Below are 19,895 nucleotides of genomic sequence, written 5' to 3'. Positions count from 1 at the left end.
CAGGCCAGTTGGGATGACCCTCGGCACGCTTCCAGTACTTGAAGCTGGTATCTTCAGACTCAGTGTTGGGCCGCTGGCCTGGCTGGATAGCATTGTTCGCAGGCCATTCCGGGTGGTCAGTTGAGCTACCTTGAACCGCCTCAACGGTTCCGATAGAKTCGGGAACAGGACCTATCTGTAAGTGAGCAGTTTTGAAAACAAGTATCAGTCTTGTGATACTCACTGGCGACCGTCAGGGTGAATAGCCACAAGGCAGATGTGGTCAGCAGAGCAGCGACCTTCATATCGGCAAAGAACTGGTTCAAAGATTTGAAAGGGGAAGTACCAAATAAAAAAGGGGTTGGAGGAGTGACAGTGGGGAGATTGCTCCAAGCTATATGAGCCTTGCCTTTTCCGTGTCGTTACGATGAGGACACATAGAGGCAATGGACGAGAAGGTATTTATAATATCTGTTCGACGAGGTTCTGTGCCTTGGAAGGAACTTCTACATCACAACAGACTCCAACACACAACGAATTCAAGAAAAATGGAAATGCTCTACAGCGCAACCCTAAAGTACAGTGCGCCCCTTACGTTCGCATTGCTAAAGTCTCTTCATTCCGTCCCCAACTTCATCGAGATAAATGCCGCTGATTTCTCTGGCCGTATCTGGGTGTAATTTGTCGGTAACGGGCTTAATCTCAAACTTGGAGATGACTCTCCTTACTTGGCACTGGGGAATGCTGGAAAAATGCATGTCATAACTGGCAATGATTCTCGAATCTTCACGTCGGTGTCTGTTTTACTGCATCTCACACTTGGCATTGGGATCACATGGTCTCCTGGGCCTGCAACTATGACGAAGAAACATGCTTACCACTAAGTGCTCCCCTGTGCAAGGTTACTTCATATGCGCGCTTTATAGGTAACGTTCACATTCTGGCTTTCACTACAGTAACACTGCGTTGAGGCTTTTTACGTCTTCATCTGATGAACTGACGATTTCAACGAATAATAGCACCGACCAGTCCCGAACCACTACCCTGTCGGCAACCATGTCAGGCGCTCAAGGGATGAATATGTATTGACAGTGGGGAGAAAGTCCTCCTGGCTGATGCCATCGCTGTCCAACGAGCACAGTCCCGGGAATTATCGTCTAGCTCAGATGATCAAAGAAGCCATGCATACGGAAAGTTGTTTGATGATGTAGTCTCAGTATGGATTTCGCTTATCTTCATAGTGAATAGTACCGAGATCGACAATCCAACGATTTGATAATGTTTCTCCCTACTCGAGGCATTTGTGTTTCCCTTCGTCTTTCCCTTACATGGAGATGGATGCAAACCATAGCTCAGTTATTAAGCGGTGTAGAACCCAAGGCATCCCCTGCATACTAATGTGTTTGGCGCACTATCTTACACGCCGACAAAGGCTTTGACCACAGATGGCATTGGTGACGAAGTGCTTTGGTGCTTTATGTGATCATATCTGATCTCGCACGCAACGGACTTGGAGCATATCAGTCTTTATATTTAGGTCTCTCTTGAACCTAGTCTTTACGAGAGGAGGAAGATTGCGACCTTTGCTTTACTATATCCTACCCTCTTCTCGGTCTCTTAATCTTCTTAGCTTGAACAAATGGCACCATTCAAGAAGGATGATGAGACCAGGTATTCCCTGTTATTGCCCACAACATTTTCAGTTGAGTAAACATTATTATCCAATCCTCGAGGCCATTGTGGTCTAACGCATTTCTTCTAATCAAGGATACCGAGGAGGAGCCAAAGCAGGTTTTACCATCTGCGCGAAAACACAAGCACTACATATCATGGATATTCCTCCTCCTGAATATTATTATGTTTTCTGTCTCGACTGTTATCACGCTGGCGTACAATTTCCGGGCTACCACTGGGCACCTCACAGCTAATCAAGTCTTCAAAAGCGTCAATGCCTACTGTACGGTCACTTTGGCCTTACCCGATATTGCAAAAAAGCTTCTAACATTGTATTAATCACAGCTCCAATTCTAGAACGGATAGAGCTGCCCCTACATAACTATACTGTGGATGGCTATCTGTTTGACGTGACTCATTCCCTTCTGCGAGCTGAACCTTCTCCCGAATCTAATGCAGAATGGGACCGGATATCACAGCTGGGTCCCATGATAATGAGTAGAGAAGAGGTCGTCAAAATGGGCAAGGACCCCGAAAAAGTCGTCAAGCTTCCTCCATCATGGGGTAGGCGCCGCTTGATCTGGCATGTTCGTTTCAGCGCACAGCTAACGCCGTCCCAGGTTACGGTCCCGATGCTTATATTTGGCAAACTGAAATGCAGCACAATATCCACTGCTTGAACTTCGTGCGCAAGTATGCCTACTTTGACTATTTTTACGGTCCGCAGTACAACCGGTTCGAAGACACGCCAAAATTAGACCGCATCCATCTATCTCATTGCCTCTACGTGCTTGTACAGGACCTCCGCTGCCAGCCTTCATTTAATGCACTTACTTTCAATTGGATGGATGGCTGGAATACGCCAGCTACGGACTTTACGCCGCAACGGCAATGTATTGACCACGAACAATGGCTTCGTTGGCAGCTTGAGAACAGGGTTGCTACAGAAGGACAAACCCTTCCACGGCCAACAGACCCAAATCAGTTCATGCATGGTCCCCTTGGAATGGAACAGTTGTGGGAAGAAAGACAATAAATAGGAAGCCTATGCCGCTAGACAGTTTGTTAGAATGGCCCAAAATTAGCATGCGTTTCCTATGATTTCTTCCAGTTTTAGCTTCCCGCTGCCGTCCCCTTCTATTTTCGGACCTTCAGTATGGGATGGCTTTACTCTGGATATTCCAGGCACGGCAGGATTTGCGCTAATGCTCGAGGATAAGAGCGTCCTCATCCGAAGTTTGAAAAAGATTGCCGCTGGGGATTGTTGGGCTGCTTGACTACTTAGTGGTGTATGCCTCCCTGTCTTTAAGTCCATACCAACCTCTCTATCTTTGCTCTTATAAAATGCGCTACAAGTGGCGCAATGGCCTAGTTACAAAATTTATATTGATATTGCCTATGAAAGAGCAATATCACGTCGTCCTTCCCTATTGAGTTTCCTGGCAATTCTCAACATGTTGTCCCTGTCGCATAACAAAGACCTGGCCATGAGCTAGGCAGCTCCCGCCATAATTTTCCATGTCGACACAACAAGTGCCGAGAACGACCGCCCCATGCTGTGTGAATAGACTTCGCGAGGTTGTCCTTGCAACTCCATAAATAGCGAAACCCGCACGCCTGGCGATATCGCCGCGGTGAGCAGCCAATCGGCCTCCCAGTCCCATACGTTGATAAGCTGGATGGACTACCAAGCCTCGCCATTCTGTAGGATAGCCAAAAATTAGCTGCGAAAATGCGGCGAGAAATACTCCATGCTCATAAATGCGCCACGCTCGTGCTTAGAGCAGCTCCTTAGTTGTCATATTCTTGGCTTTGGAAGTCCCACATACCGCCATGTTCTTTTGGATTATACCCGTACTTTTCGAGGGGAGGCGACAACGCCTCGAAAAAGTCCTTTGCCGCCGTTTTGTCAACACCATTCGGCAGTGTTATCTCTGTCTGCCGTTCCACACTTTCGTCCGAGATATACTCGTGGCTCGGGAGCTTCAGTCCAGTCCATGCAACAATCCGCCTAGCATACATGGCCTCAAAGGTCAGCCGCCCGCTACTTCTCGTGCAAGACTGGAAGACAGTAGCTGGCCTCACTCACAAATCTGCATCAATAATGACCGTATATGAGAAAGTACCACTTGATCCCAAACGTTGACGGAGTGTCTTCTCCACAAAGTCAATCTGATCGGGAACCGGTACACAGTGCATCATCCGTTTCCATATTGGATGATCTTGGTAAGCGGCTACCATGACCTGTGCCATTGCACTAGCATCTTCTAAGTGCGCTTCCCGTAGCACGAGGGACATTGCGTGTGCTTGACTTCGTTGTATGAACTCAGCAGCGGAGCTCCAAAATATCTTTATGGAGATACCAGGTATGCAGCCAACATTACCGAGCGAGAGATAGAGAAAAATTGCTGCAGACTGCGTTCTAATGATCGTTTATACCGTGGATGAAAATTAAGCTGAACTGCGGAAGCTGAGCTGCGCCATCTGACTCACGCTTCATACCTTCCCACGGAGCCTAATTCATATAGGATCAGCATATAGCCTGTTCCAGGTGGCTATGAAGGCGCGAGTTTTCTCCAGTACTTGAGACAAGGGTTTACCTTTGTTCTCGGACCATGTTGATGTTCAGCAGTAGGGAGAGCATATGACCACGCCTTCTGCGTCGTCGTTCCCTTACTTGTCCTTCCTCTCAATGATGGCCAATCGCAAAATTGAAACACCGAGCCCCGGTGCGATAGAGACTGATAGTGTTTTAGTAAACCTTTTTAAAATTAGAGCTTAGCAAATGTTCCACAGAGTACTACTCATAGTTCAGTACAAATTGCAAGTCATCAGAGAAAGTATGCTAGTACTATGTCATGATTGAGGTCTCCCCAGGCTCGCCTAAGCCAGATACTGCATCATGAAGTCGGCAACCTCCCTTACAGCGGGTTCAACATACGCCTCGTTATCATAAAAGTCCATATGCGCTCCGTTGGGAACAATGACCTTCTTCTTTGCGCCGCCAATCAACTTATCCAAACGCTCAGTATGCCACAAGGATCCAGCCTTGTCCCCTGCAATCAGAAGAACTGGCTGAGTCAGAAACACGTCAGCCAGAAGGAAAGCATCAAACGTGAGCACCCGTGGGAAGCTCAGATAGAGCATCTTGTTCGCGGCACGGGAATGCTGCGCCCGAGGAGTGAGATAGTAGTCACTGGCCTCCCGCATGTCTCGCGGGGTCTTGTCGTCAGGCTGTGGCGGGACATAGGGTGCGGCAGCGCGCTCGGCGCCCCTTGCTTCAGCAGTAATCTGGGCAGCTGCTTGTTCCAGCACCGCGACTTGTTTCGAAGGGTCATCGTCACCATCCCAGCCCTTGCGAGCGGAGTCTCCGATGTTTACCATGCTGACGGTTGCAACCGCCTTGAGTCGGTGGTCTCCCTTGGCTGCGGCCACGGCATAGCCACCTCCGGCGCAGATTCCCAAAACACCAATCTTTTCTGGGTCCACATAGTCCAGGTTCTGGAGGTAGTCGATCACTGCGTAGACGTCGCTCACACGCTCGTTCGGGTCTTCGAGGAAGTGCGGTTCCCCGCCACTGGCTCCTTGGTAGGACGCGTCGTAGGCGATGGTTGTGAAGCCAGCTGTGGCCAATCTCGATGCATATGTCTTGGCTGTCTGCTCCTTGACGCCACCGCCGGGATGGACAATCACCAATCCAGGAATCTTGCTGCCCTGGGTGGGAGGTTTGAAAAGGAGGCCTGCCAGCGTGATGGGGCCTTTTTTGATCGAAATCTCCGACATGCTGAACGGTTCAGGAATGTAAGGGATCTAGATACTGGAGAATGAGGATATTGTGTTCTTGAAGTCAACTGGTTGTGATCTGTATTTGTTGGAGACCCCACAATCCCACCTTTCTCTTATATCCCAGTTCTCTGTAATCTCTGGGACATCCAATGCCGAATATTATCGACATCTCGAATGTCCTTCGGAGCGGAAAGCATTTACGTCATGAATGAGGATCAGATGTTTGTTGTATCTTGGGTATTCCGAAAATCATCGGGGTTGTGAAACTCTATCGGACCCATCGCCCATCGAACCATGGCCCTCGCTCGTAGATATTTGTCTGCGTTTACCCACGGATTGAAAACTCTCCGCGTCTAGGAACCGGATTGATATGTTCCATACAGATGATTCATCTGTCAGTCAGTCTCATAGTATGAGAGAGCTCGGGAATGCAAGAGTACCGAGAAGCTCTCACTTTTCAGAGCAATGAACTACATGTACAGCCTACGATTCCATGTCAAACGGTTGTCTGGCTTATTAAACGGGCTGATTTATTTTATAAAGTCGTGAATCATAACAGTGGCTTTTACAGCGAGGGTCTACTCCGCTGTCTACTCTGGCTTCTTCGAGAGAGAACCACAGAGTTATTTAGATTTGCATCTTGATCTTGATGTTACTGTCTTAGAACACCCGACCAACAACTGTCTTGATAATAAGCCCCTCTAATTCGGCAACGATAGTACAGTTGTAGGGCAAGGAGTCTTTCCACCACGACTATCAATAACAAGTATTGCGAACTACATGATATAACAGGGCAAACCGCAGACTAAGCATTCGTCACAGAGAGCGCGTCGAAGTTACCCCCCAAAACCCCTTTTTCCAGAATGACTGAATACATTGGAACAGACGGGCTGTCACGTTCTGTCAGAAAATGACGGCAGTTCAGCCAGGTCCTATCCCAGAGTAATAACCACCTTTCCCACGGCTTGCCCAGAATAAAGATAGTCAAATGCCGCAGGAGATTCTTCGAACGGGAAAGGCTTGCCAATTATAGGGTTCAAATCAATCTTTTTCTCCTCCAGGAACCGGCATAAATTTTGTTGATCAACTTTGGAACAAACTTGAATTGCTCTAGCGCACCAGTCAGTGTCTATCCAAGTCCCTGTCCGATCACTGGTTACGGTCAGAATGAGAAAGAACTTACTTCAGAGTTCCAACCTTCAGGAAGAGGTGGCCCAAAGCTTCCGAGAACCCGTCCAGTTCCAACCAACCCAGGATATAACACCTCGCTTGGCCAGCGACGAGATACTCTTCTTGATGCTGGTGCCTCCCACTGTTTCCAGCACAATGTCAACGCCCCTTCCATTGGTCCGTCGGAGAACTTCTTTCTCCCAGTCAGGATGGCTCCTATAGTTGATAACATCAATAGCCCCGTCGGGAGCAAGGGCTGCGATATCCTGAAGCTTTTTGTCTGACGAAGATGTAATGATAGGTCGGATACCCGCACCCAGGCAAATAAGTAACGCAAACATGCTTACGCCCCCAGTTCCTAAAGGCCGGTTCCCCGCGTCAGTCCTTGACGATTCCCGGATACGATCTCTGCATAACTGTCGACTTACCGAGCATCAACGCAGTGAGTTTGCGGCCCTGGTCAATTGGCATCGTCAGGGAGTTCCACGCCGTGGTGCCGGCACAAGTGATGCATGCAGCCTTGAAATTGAAGAAGGAAATGACTTAGTCAACACACCCAGAATGGAATCTCAGCAACCATTGGAATATCATATCATACCTCCTCCCAGGACAGGTGTTGTGGGGTGTGAACGAGCACGTTCTCGTCGAACACTGCGTATTGCTGCAAAACCCCATCAATGTTGCCCCCAAGTTGGGCGACTTCATTTTGCGGATCCGTGTCTTTGAGATATTTCATGTCGAAGACAGGTGACACACGGTCTCCAACGGAGACCTTTTCGACGGCTGATCCCACAGCCACCACCTCCCCGGCACAGTCGGACGCTGGGATACCCTGGTCCTTAACGGAGACGGGGTACTTGCCATGCAGCATTCCGACATCTCTGTAGTTCAGGGAAACCGCGTGGACTTTAATCAGGACCTCGTTGGGCTGTAGCGAAGGAGTCTTCTCGACCGCCGGGACGACAGTTTTGGCCTTCCTCCTGGGGCACGCCGGAACGCTTGGTAGGACGCGGGGATGGACATTATTTCGACAGAGAGATATTCGAGAATTGATCAACGCTGCCCAAAGTCCAAAGACTACTTAATAATGAGGGTTGATCGTTGCTTCACCGATCATTTCTTGCGAATTTAAAACCGGACATGGCCACTAACATGAGCGGAGCCTTAATCATCCGGTGTATTATCAATTAATTGGGGATCTTTTAAGACGCTTGGTAATTCTGCAACTAAATTTGGATCTAGCATTTGGTATCACGCTGGGAAAGTTGCCGGGGACGCCGTACCACGGCCCGGATTTAGTTTGGAATTAGCTTAAGCATGGCGTCAGCTAACTCCGTCGAGGTAATACTTTGTGGAAGTCCGAATATTTTCGGGGATCCAGAGATAGCCGAAAGTTAGTTAAGTCGTATACCCCAGAACGGATTTAGCGGTAACAACAACCATTTTCTGAAGATAAAGATGAACCGTAGATCTAACTCCGTGGAGTCGACGTAATACAGTCCGAACATTATCGGAATCCAGAGAAAGCTGGAAAACAATGAAACCGTATACCAGTTTTCTGAAGATATAAAATCAATCGTAGATCCTTCAACATCCTCAGTCGGCCTAGTTAATCATCTATCCTTGGTCAATCAATTCTCATCACAACGGACACCATGGCTACTCGCTACGAATCTGTACACCAGAACCTCAACGGACCCGGCGATGCTCGTCCCACAGCACTTCAGATTATCGAAGATGAAAACCTCAAGGGGAAGTGGTCCGACAAGACGGTCTTGATTACCGGCTGCTCCTCAGGAATTGGAGTCGAAACAGCTAAAGCACTTTACGAAACCGGTGCTACAATTTATGCCACCGCGCGGGACCTGAACAAGGCCAAGTCAGCCCTCGGCGCTATTCTTGATAGCGGCCGTGTCCACTTGTTTGAACTTGATCTCCAATCTCTGGCTAGCGTTCGCAAGTGTGCAGAGACATTCCTCGCGAAATCCAACCGTCTGAACGTCCTTATCAACAACGCTGGTGTCATGGCTACCCCCGAAGGTCGGACTGCCGACGGATTCGAAACCCAATTCGGCACTAATCATCTCGCTCACTTTCTGCTGATCCAACTACTCCTTCCTGTCCTCGAGAGATCATCGACCGCAGAGTTTCAATCACGTGTTATTATCCTCTCGTCCGTCGCTCACTGCGATGGCGAGGTGAACTTCAAGAACCTCAACTTCGAGGGCGAATATGATCCATGGAAGGCTTATGCCCAGAGCAAGACCGCCAATCTCTGGACCTCCAACGAGCTCGAACGTCGCTTTGGGCCAAAGGGTGTGCACTCATTCAGCGTGCATCCTGGTGCAATCATGACCGGGCTTCTGCAACACTTCTCGGACGAGCAAGTGAAAGGCTTGGGCGCTGATCCTCATTTGGCGAAGATGTTCAAGAGCCCAGAGCAGGGTGCAGCCACAACAGTGTGGGCTGCCACCGCAAAGGTATTCAAAGGTCAAGGAGGCAAGTACCTTGAAGATTGCCAGATTGCGAAGCCCCGGCCTCCCAATGTCGGTCAGTACGACCCAGGGTATGCATCCTGGGCATATGATGAGAAGAAGGCAGCGCTGTTGTGGGATAAGTCTCTGGAGCTTGTAAAACCATTTGTTTCGTGAGAAAGCAACAATGCAGATGAGGGGCGAGAACATGCAGCGGATGGCCCACAAGTTATGGTTTCTTGAGTTGGCCTGTCCGTGAAGCTAGTAAGAAAGTAACTAGTTTTATATCTTAATGAAGAGCCTCTGCGAAATCCTCAGTGTTTGCTTTAAGGTACCGTGCTATAGGATAAATTGAATATACTACCATTATCATAAACCATCTAATAAGCCCTTTCCCAGGAAGGCTGGATGAAAAAGAAATATTAGTAAAAAGTGAAAGAACAGAACCCTTAGCTATGAGATATCTATCAACATATATTATCCAAGTGTCACTCATATCATTCGGTTTTTGTTGATGAGTCTGGGAGTGATAAGCGGGTAGGTCTGACGGGAGTATACCTGAATATCCTAATACTGGAAAAGGGTGCGTATGACTGCTCAGATGGTGGAGGGATGATGCGTTAGCCGATAAGGAAACCGCCCCGAAGGGATAGTAGAAACCCGAAAGAATGAATTGACTGCGCACTTATTGCCTGATCATGGCCTGGTGGCCAGACGGGCTCCTTATATACATGACAAGACTAACTAAGCATGATGAACTGTCCACATGCATAACGTTGGGGACAATGAGTTCGATAGAAACTGGGGGGGAGGGGGTACCCGATTTCTGTAGCACCAATCAAAATGACGATTTCGACCTGTTTGCCAAGCGCATGGCAAGAGGACCAGAAAATAAATCGGTGGTCCGCCAAAGCCTGGAATTGGTCTTGCCGATGAGGCTCATCTGCTCCAGTAACTGATGTTAAGTGGGCTTTGACATTTTTGTTCAGTAACCGTTCCACGTGGGTGTATGCCTCTATGCTTACAACGACACCCCCCAGTGCAGGACAATATGCTGGGTAATTTCCCATTTCGTAGAGATATCACATGGACCTTCATCTTAAGGTACTTTTCAATGGCTCACAGCCTCGCAGCCCCATTGAAGTGGGGTTCCACCAATGATACGCTCGAGTCAGCCTTACTGGACAACACCTGAGTGTTTGCTGATTTTATCTCTTAAGGAAGGGCAGGACCTATGATGTGAACTTTTTTCTTCAAAGTCGTTGCTAACATGGGTTGCGGTCCCTCGATACCAGCGCCACCTTCGAGACCGGCGCCGCCAACGACATTCTCTTATTCAAATCTAAATTCAAACGAGTTTCGAGTTGTCACTCTTGCAAAAGGATCTTCATCGGATCCAATTATATGCCATCTGGCCCATATACAACTGGGATCCGCGAAGACTTACGAAGCCTTGTCCTATGAATGGGGATCGCCTGATAACCCCAAAATAATCTTCCTCAATGGGCACAGATTCCGCGTGAGAAGGAACCTTTACAACGCTCTCTATTATCTTCGCTTGGCAAAATATGGCCGAGTTCTATGGATTGATCAATTATGTAGCAACCAGATGAACCTAAACGAGCTTGGACATCAGGTTCGGAAAATGAGTCAGATATACAAGTCAGCCCGACAGGTGATTGTATGGGTTGGTATTCTTTCTGCTAGTGCCGACCGCATTGCAAAGGACCTGGCAGCCCAGGGCGATGCTCTTGGGGCTGATAAATCTTTATCAGGCCACCCGTTCCCTACCAGCGCCTTGACAGAGCTATACAAGTGCACCTACTGGTACCGTGTCTGGATATGGCAAGAGCTATTCTTTGCACGCAGCTTTATAATTCAAATCGGCGAACAGACCCTATCAGACCGAGCATTTATTGATTACTATCAGCGATGCCTTGGATCCTCACGAATACTCCCGCAATTATCAGAACCCAGCGTACTGGACTTTGTTGTTCGGCAACGCCCTGATTATCCCAAACACCGCAAAGACCGTTATACACTGTTGGACTGTTTGGGTATTCCCCAAGAGAACAAGTTACAATGCACTCGTGCTCATGACTTCATATATGCATTCATGGGCATTGCTTCGGACCGTCCAATGTCTCACATAGAAGTAAACTATGAAAAGCCTTTGGACCAGCTATACGAGGAGACGCTTTTGTTTTGTATCCAACCTTTACATTGGCCGAGTTCAAGGAAAGTCAACTTTTCCACGAGGTTGGCTAAAAGGCTCGGGCTTGCTATGGACAAAAATACTATAGCAGGCCGAATTGTTTACTCTTCTTTTTCCGACAAGCCGATGTCTCGAATTTTTATGCGTCCTACCTCACAAGAGTTGGTCAGGGCTGATGTTCGACGACGACGGCGAGGCCATGATGGGAAGCCTCCCCGATCCTAGTACAGAGCCCCTGCTTGAACAATCTATTGCCAGTGTGAGGAGCAATTGAATGAACAGACATTTTTTAAGTCTACCGCGAAAATCACGTCTCGAACTAGAGCCACTGGGCGGTTGCAGGCGGTTAATATCATGCTTACCCGTTATTTAAAGGCTCCTTTACCGGATTTCATACTTAAAATACCCCCGACATCGTTTTATGATGCAGGATAAAAGATTAAAATTAGAGGTTATAAAAGTTGGTATTTTCGGCGACAGCTAAACCTCTTTAAGAATAGCTTCGATCTAACCAGATTTAATAAAGCTTATCCCCCTTTTCTATCCGCCCCTGTTCTGCATGTGGATCTAACTGTTGATCATTCGAGATGGCGAGAAATCAAGAAAAGGCTTGGATGAGGGGTTGATGGAAGGTGAAAGCTGCGATGAGAGCTCGGAACACAGAATCTGAAATATATTGTAGAGTAACTAGTTACCTTGGGGCCTGACGGCACACGTGCCGTGTTGTTTGTATTTCCCGCTTGGGACACGAGTACAGATGGATGTTGCTTGTTTACATACATTAGTACCAACCCTGATAACCTTACTCTCAACTAGAGATACTACTAGCACTCTTGTCTTGTGTAGGATTTTTTTATAAACATACTACTATTCTATAAATACAGTATCGCCTGTGTGAGTAATCACCGCAATAATGAAAGGCATAACACTCTTAGTGTTAATTCTATTTAGAAAGCAGATCACCGTGGTCTGGTTCATGATGGACTCAGAATCAAGAGGGATCTCCAAGGCCCTCCCATATCTTAAACTGGTTGATGAAAAGAGAAACTACCTATCAAATCTTCCATATCCAAGCTAACCGCACAGATGCAAGGTGTCCCAGCACAGCCAGCGCCAGAAAAACACGTTCTAGCCCATCGAAGCCCGCCCTTTCTTCCGTTTCAGCGAGCAGAATAGGTACTACAGCCGTACTCGCATTGAGTAAGCTGGTCATGATCCCAAACCCAAGCGTCATGATGGCCTTTTCATGGTCTTCATGGATACTGTCTGCAAGGTCAGACGATTCCCCTTGCGTGTCTTCGCTGTCGGTCGACGATCGAATAGATTCGTACCCACCCTCACGAGCAAACTCTCGCGAGCTATCGCTATTGTTTGAATTCTGACTCGGCCATGACTGGACGGCGAACACAAGGGACTGTGCGACCGCGGCCCAGAAAGCGACGCCGTAGAGCGCAAAGGCGATGCCAAGCAGACACAGTGGCATGATCGGCATGACCCGCGAAATGAACTGGAGGTGGGCTAGTGCCAGCAGGAAGTTGGAGGCGATCAAGGCGCGGGGACAGCTTCGGAACCACGGCAAGTCCAGTAAGAGGCCGAATACGGGGACGAGCACTCCTGAAAGGGCGTATGGGATACTGAATGCAGATCCCGGGTCAGTTTTGGGGATTTCTTTTATCACAAGGTACGTTGATTACCTGGTCGCGAGCCCCGCCGCTCGTTGATCACCGTGATAGAACCATGCTGCCAGAAAACGCTGCGCGGAATTGGTGAAGGTGTTGATGCCTCCGTATCCCAGGACGCAGATGAGACTCAGATGCCAGTATATGCGAGGAAGCTGGCGCAGGGGAACCACAGAGGAGCCGGTATCTGGAGCGGTTGTCTGTCCGGATACGGCATTCGTGAGGGCGTGAAGACTGGCGACACTGATAGCAATGGCGCCTAGTGATAATAGCGTTCCGATCCAAGTTGCTGATACTACACTGGAACTCTCGATTATCATAGGGATGAAGGCCGAGCCAGCGACACTCCCTAGTCGGGATACGCCTAGATTCAAACCTAGAGCCAAGGATAACTGCTTATCCCTGTGGAAACGAACGGAGAGAATCGACAGAAACTTAGCACAGAGGTCAACAAATAATGACCGTGAGGGAGGCAAATGTACTTGAACCAGCGGGTGATGATTTCGCTTGCCAACACGCCAATGACCTCTCCGCCCAACCCGATCAAGACACGTCCAAGGATCAGCCCCAGCGGAGACCGGATCTGGACTGCAAGAGCAAAGAGCAATTGTCCGGCAATCACACTAGTGACAGTGATTAGAAGAACTGCCCTCTCTCCATACCGCTGCACGGCCGGTCCCGAGAAGAAAGGCAGAATGCAATTCGGGACCGCATAGACGGTATAGAGGGTTGACAGCAGGTAAGCGTAGTGGGGTCCGGAAAGCGAAAGATGCTTTGACAGCGCGACGGACAAAGATGCGGGCAGATCATAGACCACATGGTTCACTTGTATTAGCACGAGAAGAGCCCAGCCAGCCTGCTTGGGTTTACCATACTGAAGTAGACACCCCACATCATGGTGCAGACAACTGCCAGGACACGCCAATGTGGTCCGTTGACGGATCTCGTCGCTGGGTCAGCCATGTTGGTTTATCACGCCGTCTTCACTGTGCTTGCTGAGGTCGGAATTTGCGAGGCAGATATAAAACGCACGGGGACAGGGACATGCTCACATGCGCTGACAAACTGGAAGCCAAGAGCAAATCGCTTGCGTGGCTCGGGCCGCTCACACTAGAACGTGCTGCAGAAGTTAACGCCCTTACTGCAGAGTACTAACTCCATACGATACTAAATACAAGGATTCTAGAGGCAATCTCGTGAGAAACATAAGAACATCATTGGTGGCTCGAACTTGACAAAGGAGGGGTAGAGGGGTACTGTAGATGAGCTGCATTAGATACTCGCACACAGAGCCCATGTATGAACTAATACGGAAAATCTACCAATTATCGGTCGTGATGATATGCACCTGCAGCTGGTGAGGTATTTTCTGCATTCCGATCTCCTTGGCTACAGAGATCACCGATTTTTCCACTTATGAGACGCAGACGGACAAGCAGGAGATATTTAATGATGTGATGGCTACTGCCACTTTATCCAACCGCGACTGTTTTAAACCTTCCAAACACTACTGTACACAAAAGGACAAATCGCAACATGAGCACTCCCATCCAGCTTGGTCGGGTCAGCTCCTTATTTGCCCACATTAAGGAGGACTGGTGGAAAGACTCTCATGATGAGACCTATCTCTGGTCTAATGGAGACTGCGTCGAAGTCCCTGCCATAACCGAAGCCGAATGTGATTCTTTGGTTTGCATCGCGAAGATCTGGGAGCTCCTCCAAGGCTCAACCTCCACGTCTTCTACAAAAGTCCTGGACCTCTGCTGTGGACAGGGCCGGCATAGCATCTGCCTCGCGAAACGATTCCCGTCAGTCCAGTTCCACGGAATCGACCAAAGCAGATATCTTGTCAACATAGCCCAGCAACGGGCGAAAGCAGAAAAAGTCGACAGCAACACCAAGTTTGAGCTGGGGGACGCCCGCAGTATCCCTACTTCAAACGACGGCTTCGACGTCGTGCTCATAATGGGGAACTCCTTCGGTTATGGTCGCAGTGAGGATAATCAGCATATTCTAAACGAGGTTCATCGCGTCTTAAAACCTGGAGGGATTTTCGTGATGGACTACGTGGATGGGGAGTGGATGAGGTCTAACTTCTCTCCAAGCGGGTGGGAATGGCTTGATGGTGGTCCGGTATCACCAACCACTGCCCATAAAAAGCTGGTGGCGCTCCGCGAACCAGAGCTGTCTCCGGATAACAAACATCTAGCCAGTCGAGAGATCATCATTGACCTTGCAGGCCCCACTGTGCATCAGGATCTCTTTTACTCCGTCCAGCTATACAGCCTAGCCGAGATGGAAGAGCTTCTTGCGACGGCAGGGTTGTCCATGCAGGACCAGGATTGTGCGGTCATCACTGGCACAAAGCGTGAAGGGCCCGCGGACCTTGGCATGATGGAGCACAGACAGTTGGTGATTGCACAGAAGCCGCAGCTGCTACCGAATGAGACCCTCGATCCTCAGGATGCAGACACTTTCATCCATCCTCATCTGTTTCCGAGCTTTGATCCGCACAAAGGTAGGATTTTGCGAGTGTCTGCGCCTGTTCCAGCAGGCACGATAGTTTTTGCAGATGCGCCGTACGCCCTGGTACCCGCCATCGACCCTGCGAGCAAGGACGCCCTGCTGTGCAGTAATCTAATGTGCCGCCGGCGAGTTCCACAGGATACCCAGTATGTCAGTTGCCCAAACAGTTGCATCCGAGAGGTTGTCTGGTGCAATCCGAATTGCCGCAGCAGGGACCAGGCACGTCATGATTTCGAGTGCGCATGGTTAAAAGAGCACGGAGCAGTGCTTCGTCAAAAAGAAGGCGAATATGACTTTACTATGCTTTGGATCGTCGTGCGGTTGCTTGCCGGGCGGCAGTTGGAGGTGGACTCCAGTTGCAAGCCTCGCCAACGGTATCCCTGGGACGATCGGTTCAAGCGTGGATGGCAAGCAATCGATGATCTTTGCTCGAATCGCGATTTATGGCCAGACTCTAAAATTCAGCACTGGAAGTACTTGATCCGAGCCTACTTCAACCACCAGCCAGCTTTTCCGCCGGCTGACGAGCTGCTGACTCTGATTTGCAAAGAAGAGCTTAACTTCTTTGGCCTTCACCCGGGAGTGACGGGGGCTATACCCCCTAGTCCCCAGGTACGGCGTGGCCCTCATTACGGACTTGGCGGTTATCCCAGAGCGGCAATCGTCAGCCATTCCTGTATTCCAAATGTAAGTACTCCTGCAGCCGCAGAAAACCCAAGATGCTTAAAGAAGCTAGCTCAAACGTGTGGTGGATGATCACGGACGAATCATTGCTATTGCGAACCGGGATATTGCTGCCAACGAGGAGTGCTCGATTGCTTACTTCGATCTAGCAGAACATGTTGATCTTGAAGATAGGCAGAGGTTGACTCGTAATCTTTTTAGATTTTCTTGTAACTGCGAGCGTTGCCTGCGGGAAGCCAAGGATATGGGAGTTTCGCTTCACCAATAACTAGGCTGAAGAGGAGTGGGATAGACGGCTTACGGTGATGGTTGATTACCAAGCAGAGAAGGTCAATATCCAATAAACTTTCAGTTTAGAGAGGTTGGTTGGTTAGATGAATTCATACGCTGACCCCTTGCCTTCTATCAGTAATATGCAGGCTACCTTGATCCTACCCTTTTGCCTTAGACTACTTGTACTACGTCATAAGGATAAATTTTAGCCTCATCATAGCCTGTACATCCACGTTGCTATTCTTGGAGGTGTTGATTTCATGGTATTTAGTCTAGTGGTGATGGTTTGGGCACATTATCTGAGTGGGGAGCATGAGCCTAAGTCCATGTGACTGAACCCAGGGTGTAGGAACAGGTATGTTGTATACCATAATAAGAATATATATACCTTGATAAAGTCTCACAAGCTGCAGTTGCTTGATCTATGGCAGTTTGAGCATTGTGTCCACCCATAACTAATAAGGAATCTGCAATATCAGAGTTTAGTACTGTTTAGCTAAATAATTTGAGCAATCTACGTATTTTCTTTATTATTCCTACCGGTGCTCAATCTGTATTCTTTATAGCTAACGTAGTAGATGGGTATCAAGACGACTGGTAAACCCATAGGACAGAATGAATAAACACTACTGGGATCTAAATTGATATTCACGACTTAGTCACATTGCGGGTCAATCTACCTTTGAGATATTATACAGCTACCAATCATCACAAACAGGGTACACTGCAGTCCTCGTGCGTGACCCAAAACATCTTAGAGACCAGGGGAACAAGCATGATGCGGTCCAACTTACCAACGCTGTTCTGCCCGGCAATCCCCAGGAAATTTTCTCTGCCCTTGCTCGCTATATCCTGAGTGCTGCTCTCAGCGCATGAGGCATTACCAAACTCAGGCTTCACAGTCATAGGCGCCCGGTCTCAGTGCTAGTAGTAAAGTGCTAACTAATCTCAATAACATCCAGCGTTGCTTAATGAATCAGTGAAGAGCCATACATTCATTAACTACAGTTGGACTAGAGAAGATTTGGAAATACGCACGAAGATAACTATTTACGTGTGTTTGCCAATCGAGGTTGAGATCGCCACGTCAGACAAGCATCTGCACGGCCATCACACCATACAGAGCACCTTTTACTAAGGGATTGCTAGAAGCAAACCGGTACTAGACAGCCATTACAGCTGCTGGCATTTCCACATGTCTTGTGACATAAGTAGAGATAACACGAAATCCCAAATACATGCCCCCGCTGATCCTAATATTTTATCTCTGATTAATCTACTTTTCCGCAGTGAAGGGCTCTCGAGGTTCCAATGGCAGGAAAGAAGAAAGGAAAGCCGGCTTATTCAAGACTATCTGCTAATCAAACCGTTGCAGCTATTGATCCAGCTATTGATCCAGCTATTGATCCAGCTATTGATCCAGCTATTGATCCAGCTATTGATCCAGCTATTGATCCAGCTATTGATCCAGCTATTGATCCAGCTATTGATCCAGCTATTGATCCAGCTATTGATCCAGCTGTTGAGCCCGTTGATACGGTTGTTGCAGGCGAGGAGATTACTGCAAAAATGAAAGAGCTTGTCCTCAGGTGTGTGAGCTAAATGGCCTTTCAACGTTTCTGTAATGAGTTGCTGACTCCTGTCTTAGCCAATTCCTCAATCCGAAGTATAGCGATTTATGTGTCATATGTGGTGATGAAGTCTTCCCAGCTCACCGGAACATTGTCTGTCCTCAATCAACGTACTTTGAAATCGCCTGTGATGGTCGATTTAAGGTATATACCTAGTTTTTTCCCTACGTTGTATATTATATACCCACTACAACCATTACTGACTGGATGGTGCATTGACAGGAAGGTAACGGAGAGATAAGGCTCGACGATGGAGACCCTATGCTCATCAGGAAGATGCTTGAATTTTTGTACACAGGCGACTACACTTATGAAGCAAGGGGCGACTTGAATTTTCCACAAACGGACCTAGCTACAGATCTCCAGGCAGATGCAGGGACAGAAGTATTCTCACACTCACAAGGGAATACCAGCAGTGCAAACCCACGAATTGGTCAGGCCTTTTTCCACGCCCAAATGTACGCACAAGGTGCCTATTTTCAAATAGACGGGTTGAAAATCAGGGCGAAGGAGTACTTCAAGACGTCCTTCATGAAATTCCCTGACCGAGAGTCATTCAACTCTGCCGTTCGTGAAGTGTACGACTCAACAGGAGGCTCTGACCGAGGACTCAGGGACCTTGTGGTCCAGATGACCACGGATAACCTTCTGCTTCTGCGGGCTAACGAGAATCCCATATTGGACGGCGCCCTTTTGGAAATGGTTCCCAACTTCATGTTAGACATTTGTCTTTCCGCCTTGGACAGGTGCGCTAAGCACCAAAGGGAACATAAGGAATGGTGTTACTACAAGGAGCTTGTAGAGTCTCCTGCATATGAATTCTGATACCGCTCCAGAAATGGATGCAATTGTCCTCACTGGCTATCGTATCCAAAGTGGTGGATTTGGAAGAGTGCATGCGTGTGGAAGAGGGCGTCGAATCAGAAGAGGGCTTGGATTCAGAATCAGATGAGAGCATGGAATCGGAAGAGAGCATGCAATGAAGAAGACTTTTATGCCAGTTCTATTCGCATGCAACAGCCAATACATTGTCCATCTACATCTAAGCGGAGCTTTCACCCTGTCCTCTGCCTGTAGAGTTGCAGAAAATATTTCCGAAGTTGGTTTTATATTGATGTCTTATGGGCAATAATGGCAATAGAATCACACTGTGACTATAACCAGCCGCAACATGCTGAAGGCTTACCTTTTGTGTACTCTACACACCGTCTGGCGTAGCAATTGGTCAGAAGGTTCAGACAGATGTAGTCATTCTATCATCGGCTCCCAACGGCGCTGGCTGTCTAATATGAAGGTTTACGGCCAGCACGCTAGTGGAAACATCTCTTGAATCGCACCATTCATGAAACATGCAGCGGGCCTATATAGAGGCACGGCCGCCTGGTTAGCCGGTGATTCCAGTCGGGGAGATATGTACCTGCTAACTGGGATTGCAGGAGCTGCTTGTGAGAAAATAGGAGATTATTTGGGAGAATTTGCTCACAGTTAGCCTCAATGGGGCCTTTGGGAGTGATTAATTGATAGCTGGTAGGCTTTATTCCTGAGCAATGCTTCTATCAACTGATATTGTAACCCAGCATTGCATTTGGCGTGGAAAAATCGGTTCCGCCAACTATAGAGTCCTTCACAAACATGAATGGCTACTGTGGTGAGAGTCGTCCTTTTGGATATATATGACCAATATGTAGGGAACGAATCATACTTCAGAATCAAGTCCACAGAGATAAAGGCTATAGCTTCATATATTATATGCCATAGGCTCAATGGGTTGCAGAAGTAGGGGAAAGGAGCAAAGGGAAAGGAG

General features: G+C 48.3%; 7 protein-coding genes across 7 annotated transcripts; 3 read left to right on the top strand and 4 right to left on the bottom strand.

Annotated features, from left to right (window-relative positions):
• Positions 1–2,171: 2,171 nt before the first annotated feature.
• Asppvi_003660 (oxidase ustYa family protein) lies at positions 2,172–2,689 on the top strand (the record flags this gene model as incomplete). The annotated part of the gene is made up of 2 exons (XM_043299621.1): positions 2,172–2,217; positions 2,274–2,689. 2 exons carry the CDS (start codon positions 2,172–2,174, stop codon positions 2,687–2,689), a joined length of 462 nt encoding a protein of 153 aa, XP_043155556.1.
• A 755-nt stretch (positions 2,690–3,444) lies between these two features.
• Positions 3,445–3,951, bottom strand: Asppvi_003659 (uncharacterized protein; the record flags this gene model as incomplete). The annotated part of the gene is made up of 2 exons (XM_043299620.1): positions 3,445–3,697; positions 3,743–3,951. 2 exons carry the CDS (start codon positions 3,949–3,951, stop codon positions 3,445–3,447), a joined length of 462 nt encoding a protein of 153 aa, XP_043155555.1.
• Positions 3,952–4,536: 585 nt separating this feature from the next.
• Asppvi_003658 (alpha/beta hydrolase) lies at positions 4,537–5,436 on the bottom strand (the record flags this gene model as incomplete). Its single annotated transcript, XM_043299619.1, has 1 exon — positions 4,537–5,436. One exon carries the CDS (start codon positions 5,434–5,436, stop codon positions 4,537–4,539), a length of 900 nt encoding a protein of 299 aa, XP_043155554.1.
• A 1,202-nt stretch (positions 5,437–6,638) lies between these two features.
• Asppvi_003657 (zinc-dependent alcohol dehydrogenase family protein) lies at positions 6,639–7,751 on the bottom strand (the record flags this gene model as incomplete). The annotated part of the gene is made up of 4 exons (XM_043299618.1): positions 6,639–6,889; positions 7,038–7,128; positions 7,208–7,668; positions 7,745–7,751. 4 exons carry the CDS (start codon positions 7,749–7,751, stop codon positions 6,639–6,641), a joined length of 810 nt encoding a protein of 269 aa, XP_043155553.1.
• A 513-nt stretch (positions 7,752–8,264) lies between these two features.
• Asppvi_003656 (uncharacterized protein) lies at positions 8,265–9,260 on the top strand (the record flags this gene model as incomplete). Its single annotated transcript, XM_043299617.1, has 1 exon — positions 8,265–9,260. The coding sequence occupies one exon, from the start codon at positions 8,265–8,267 to the stop codon at positions 9,258–9,260; it is 996 nt and encodes a 331-aa protein (XP_043155552.1).
• A 3,092-nt stretch (positions 9,261–12,352) lies between these two features.
• Positions 12,353–13,940, bottom strand: Asppvi_003655 (uncharacterized protein; the record flags this gene model as incomplete). Its single annotated transcript, XM_043299616.1, has 4 exons — positions 12,353–12,932; positions 12,993–13,379; positions 13,460–13,802; positions 13,853–13,940. 4 exons carry the CDS (start codon positions 13,938–13,940, stop codon positions 12,353–12,355), a joined length of 1,398 nt encoding a protein of 465 aa, XP_043155551.1.
• A 573-nt stretch (positions 13,941–14,513) lies between these two features.
• Asppvi_003654 (uncharacterized protein) lies at positions 14,514–18,916 on the top strand (the record flags this gene model as incomplete). Its single annotated transcript, XM_043299615.1, has 5 exons — positions 14,514–16,190; positions 16,240–16,375; positions 17,836–18,049; positions 18,109–18,235; positions 18,314–18,916. The coding sequence occupies 5 exons, from the start codon at positions 14,514–14,516 to the stop codon at positions 18,914–18,916; spliced, it is 2,757 nt and encodes a 918-aa protein (XP_043155550.1).
• Positions 18,917–19,895: the final 979 nt, after the last annotated feature.

This window comes from Aspergillus pseudoviridinutans (assembly GCF_018340605.1).
Source record: "Aspergillus pseudoviridinutans IFM 55266 DNA, scaffold_2, whole genome shotgun sequence".
In the NCBI taxonomy this organism is placed as follows: domain Eukaryota; kingdom Fungi; phylum Ascomycota; class Eurotiomycetes; order Eurotiales; family Aspergillaceae; genus Aspergillus; species Aspergillus pseudoviridinutans.
This window is presented reverse-complemented; position numbering and strand designations above follow the sequence as displayed.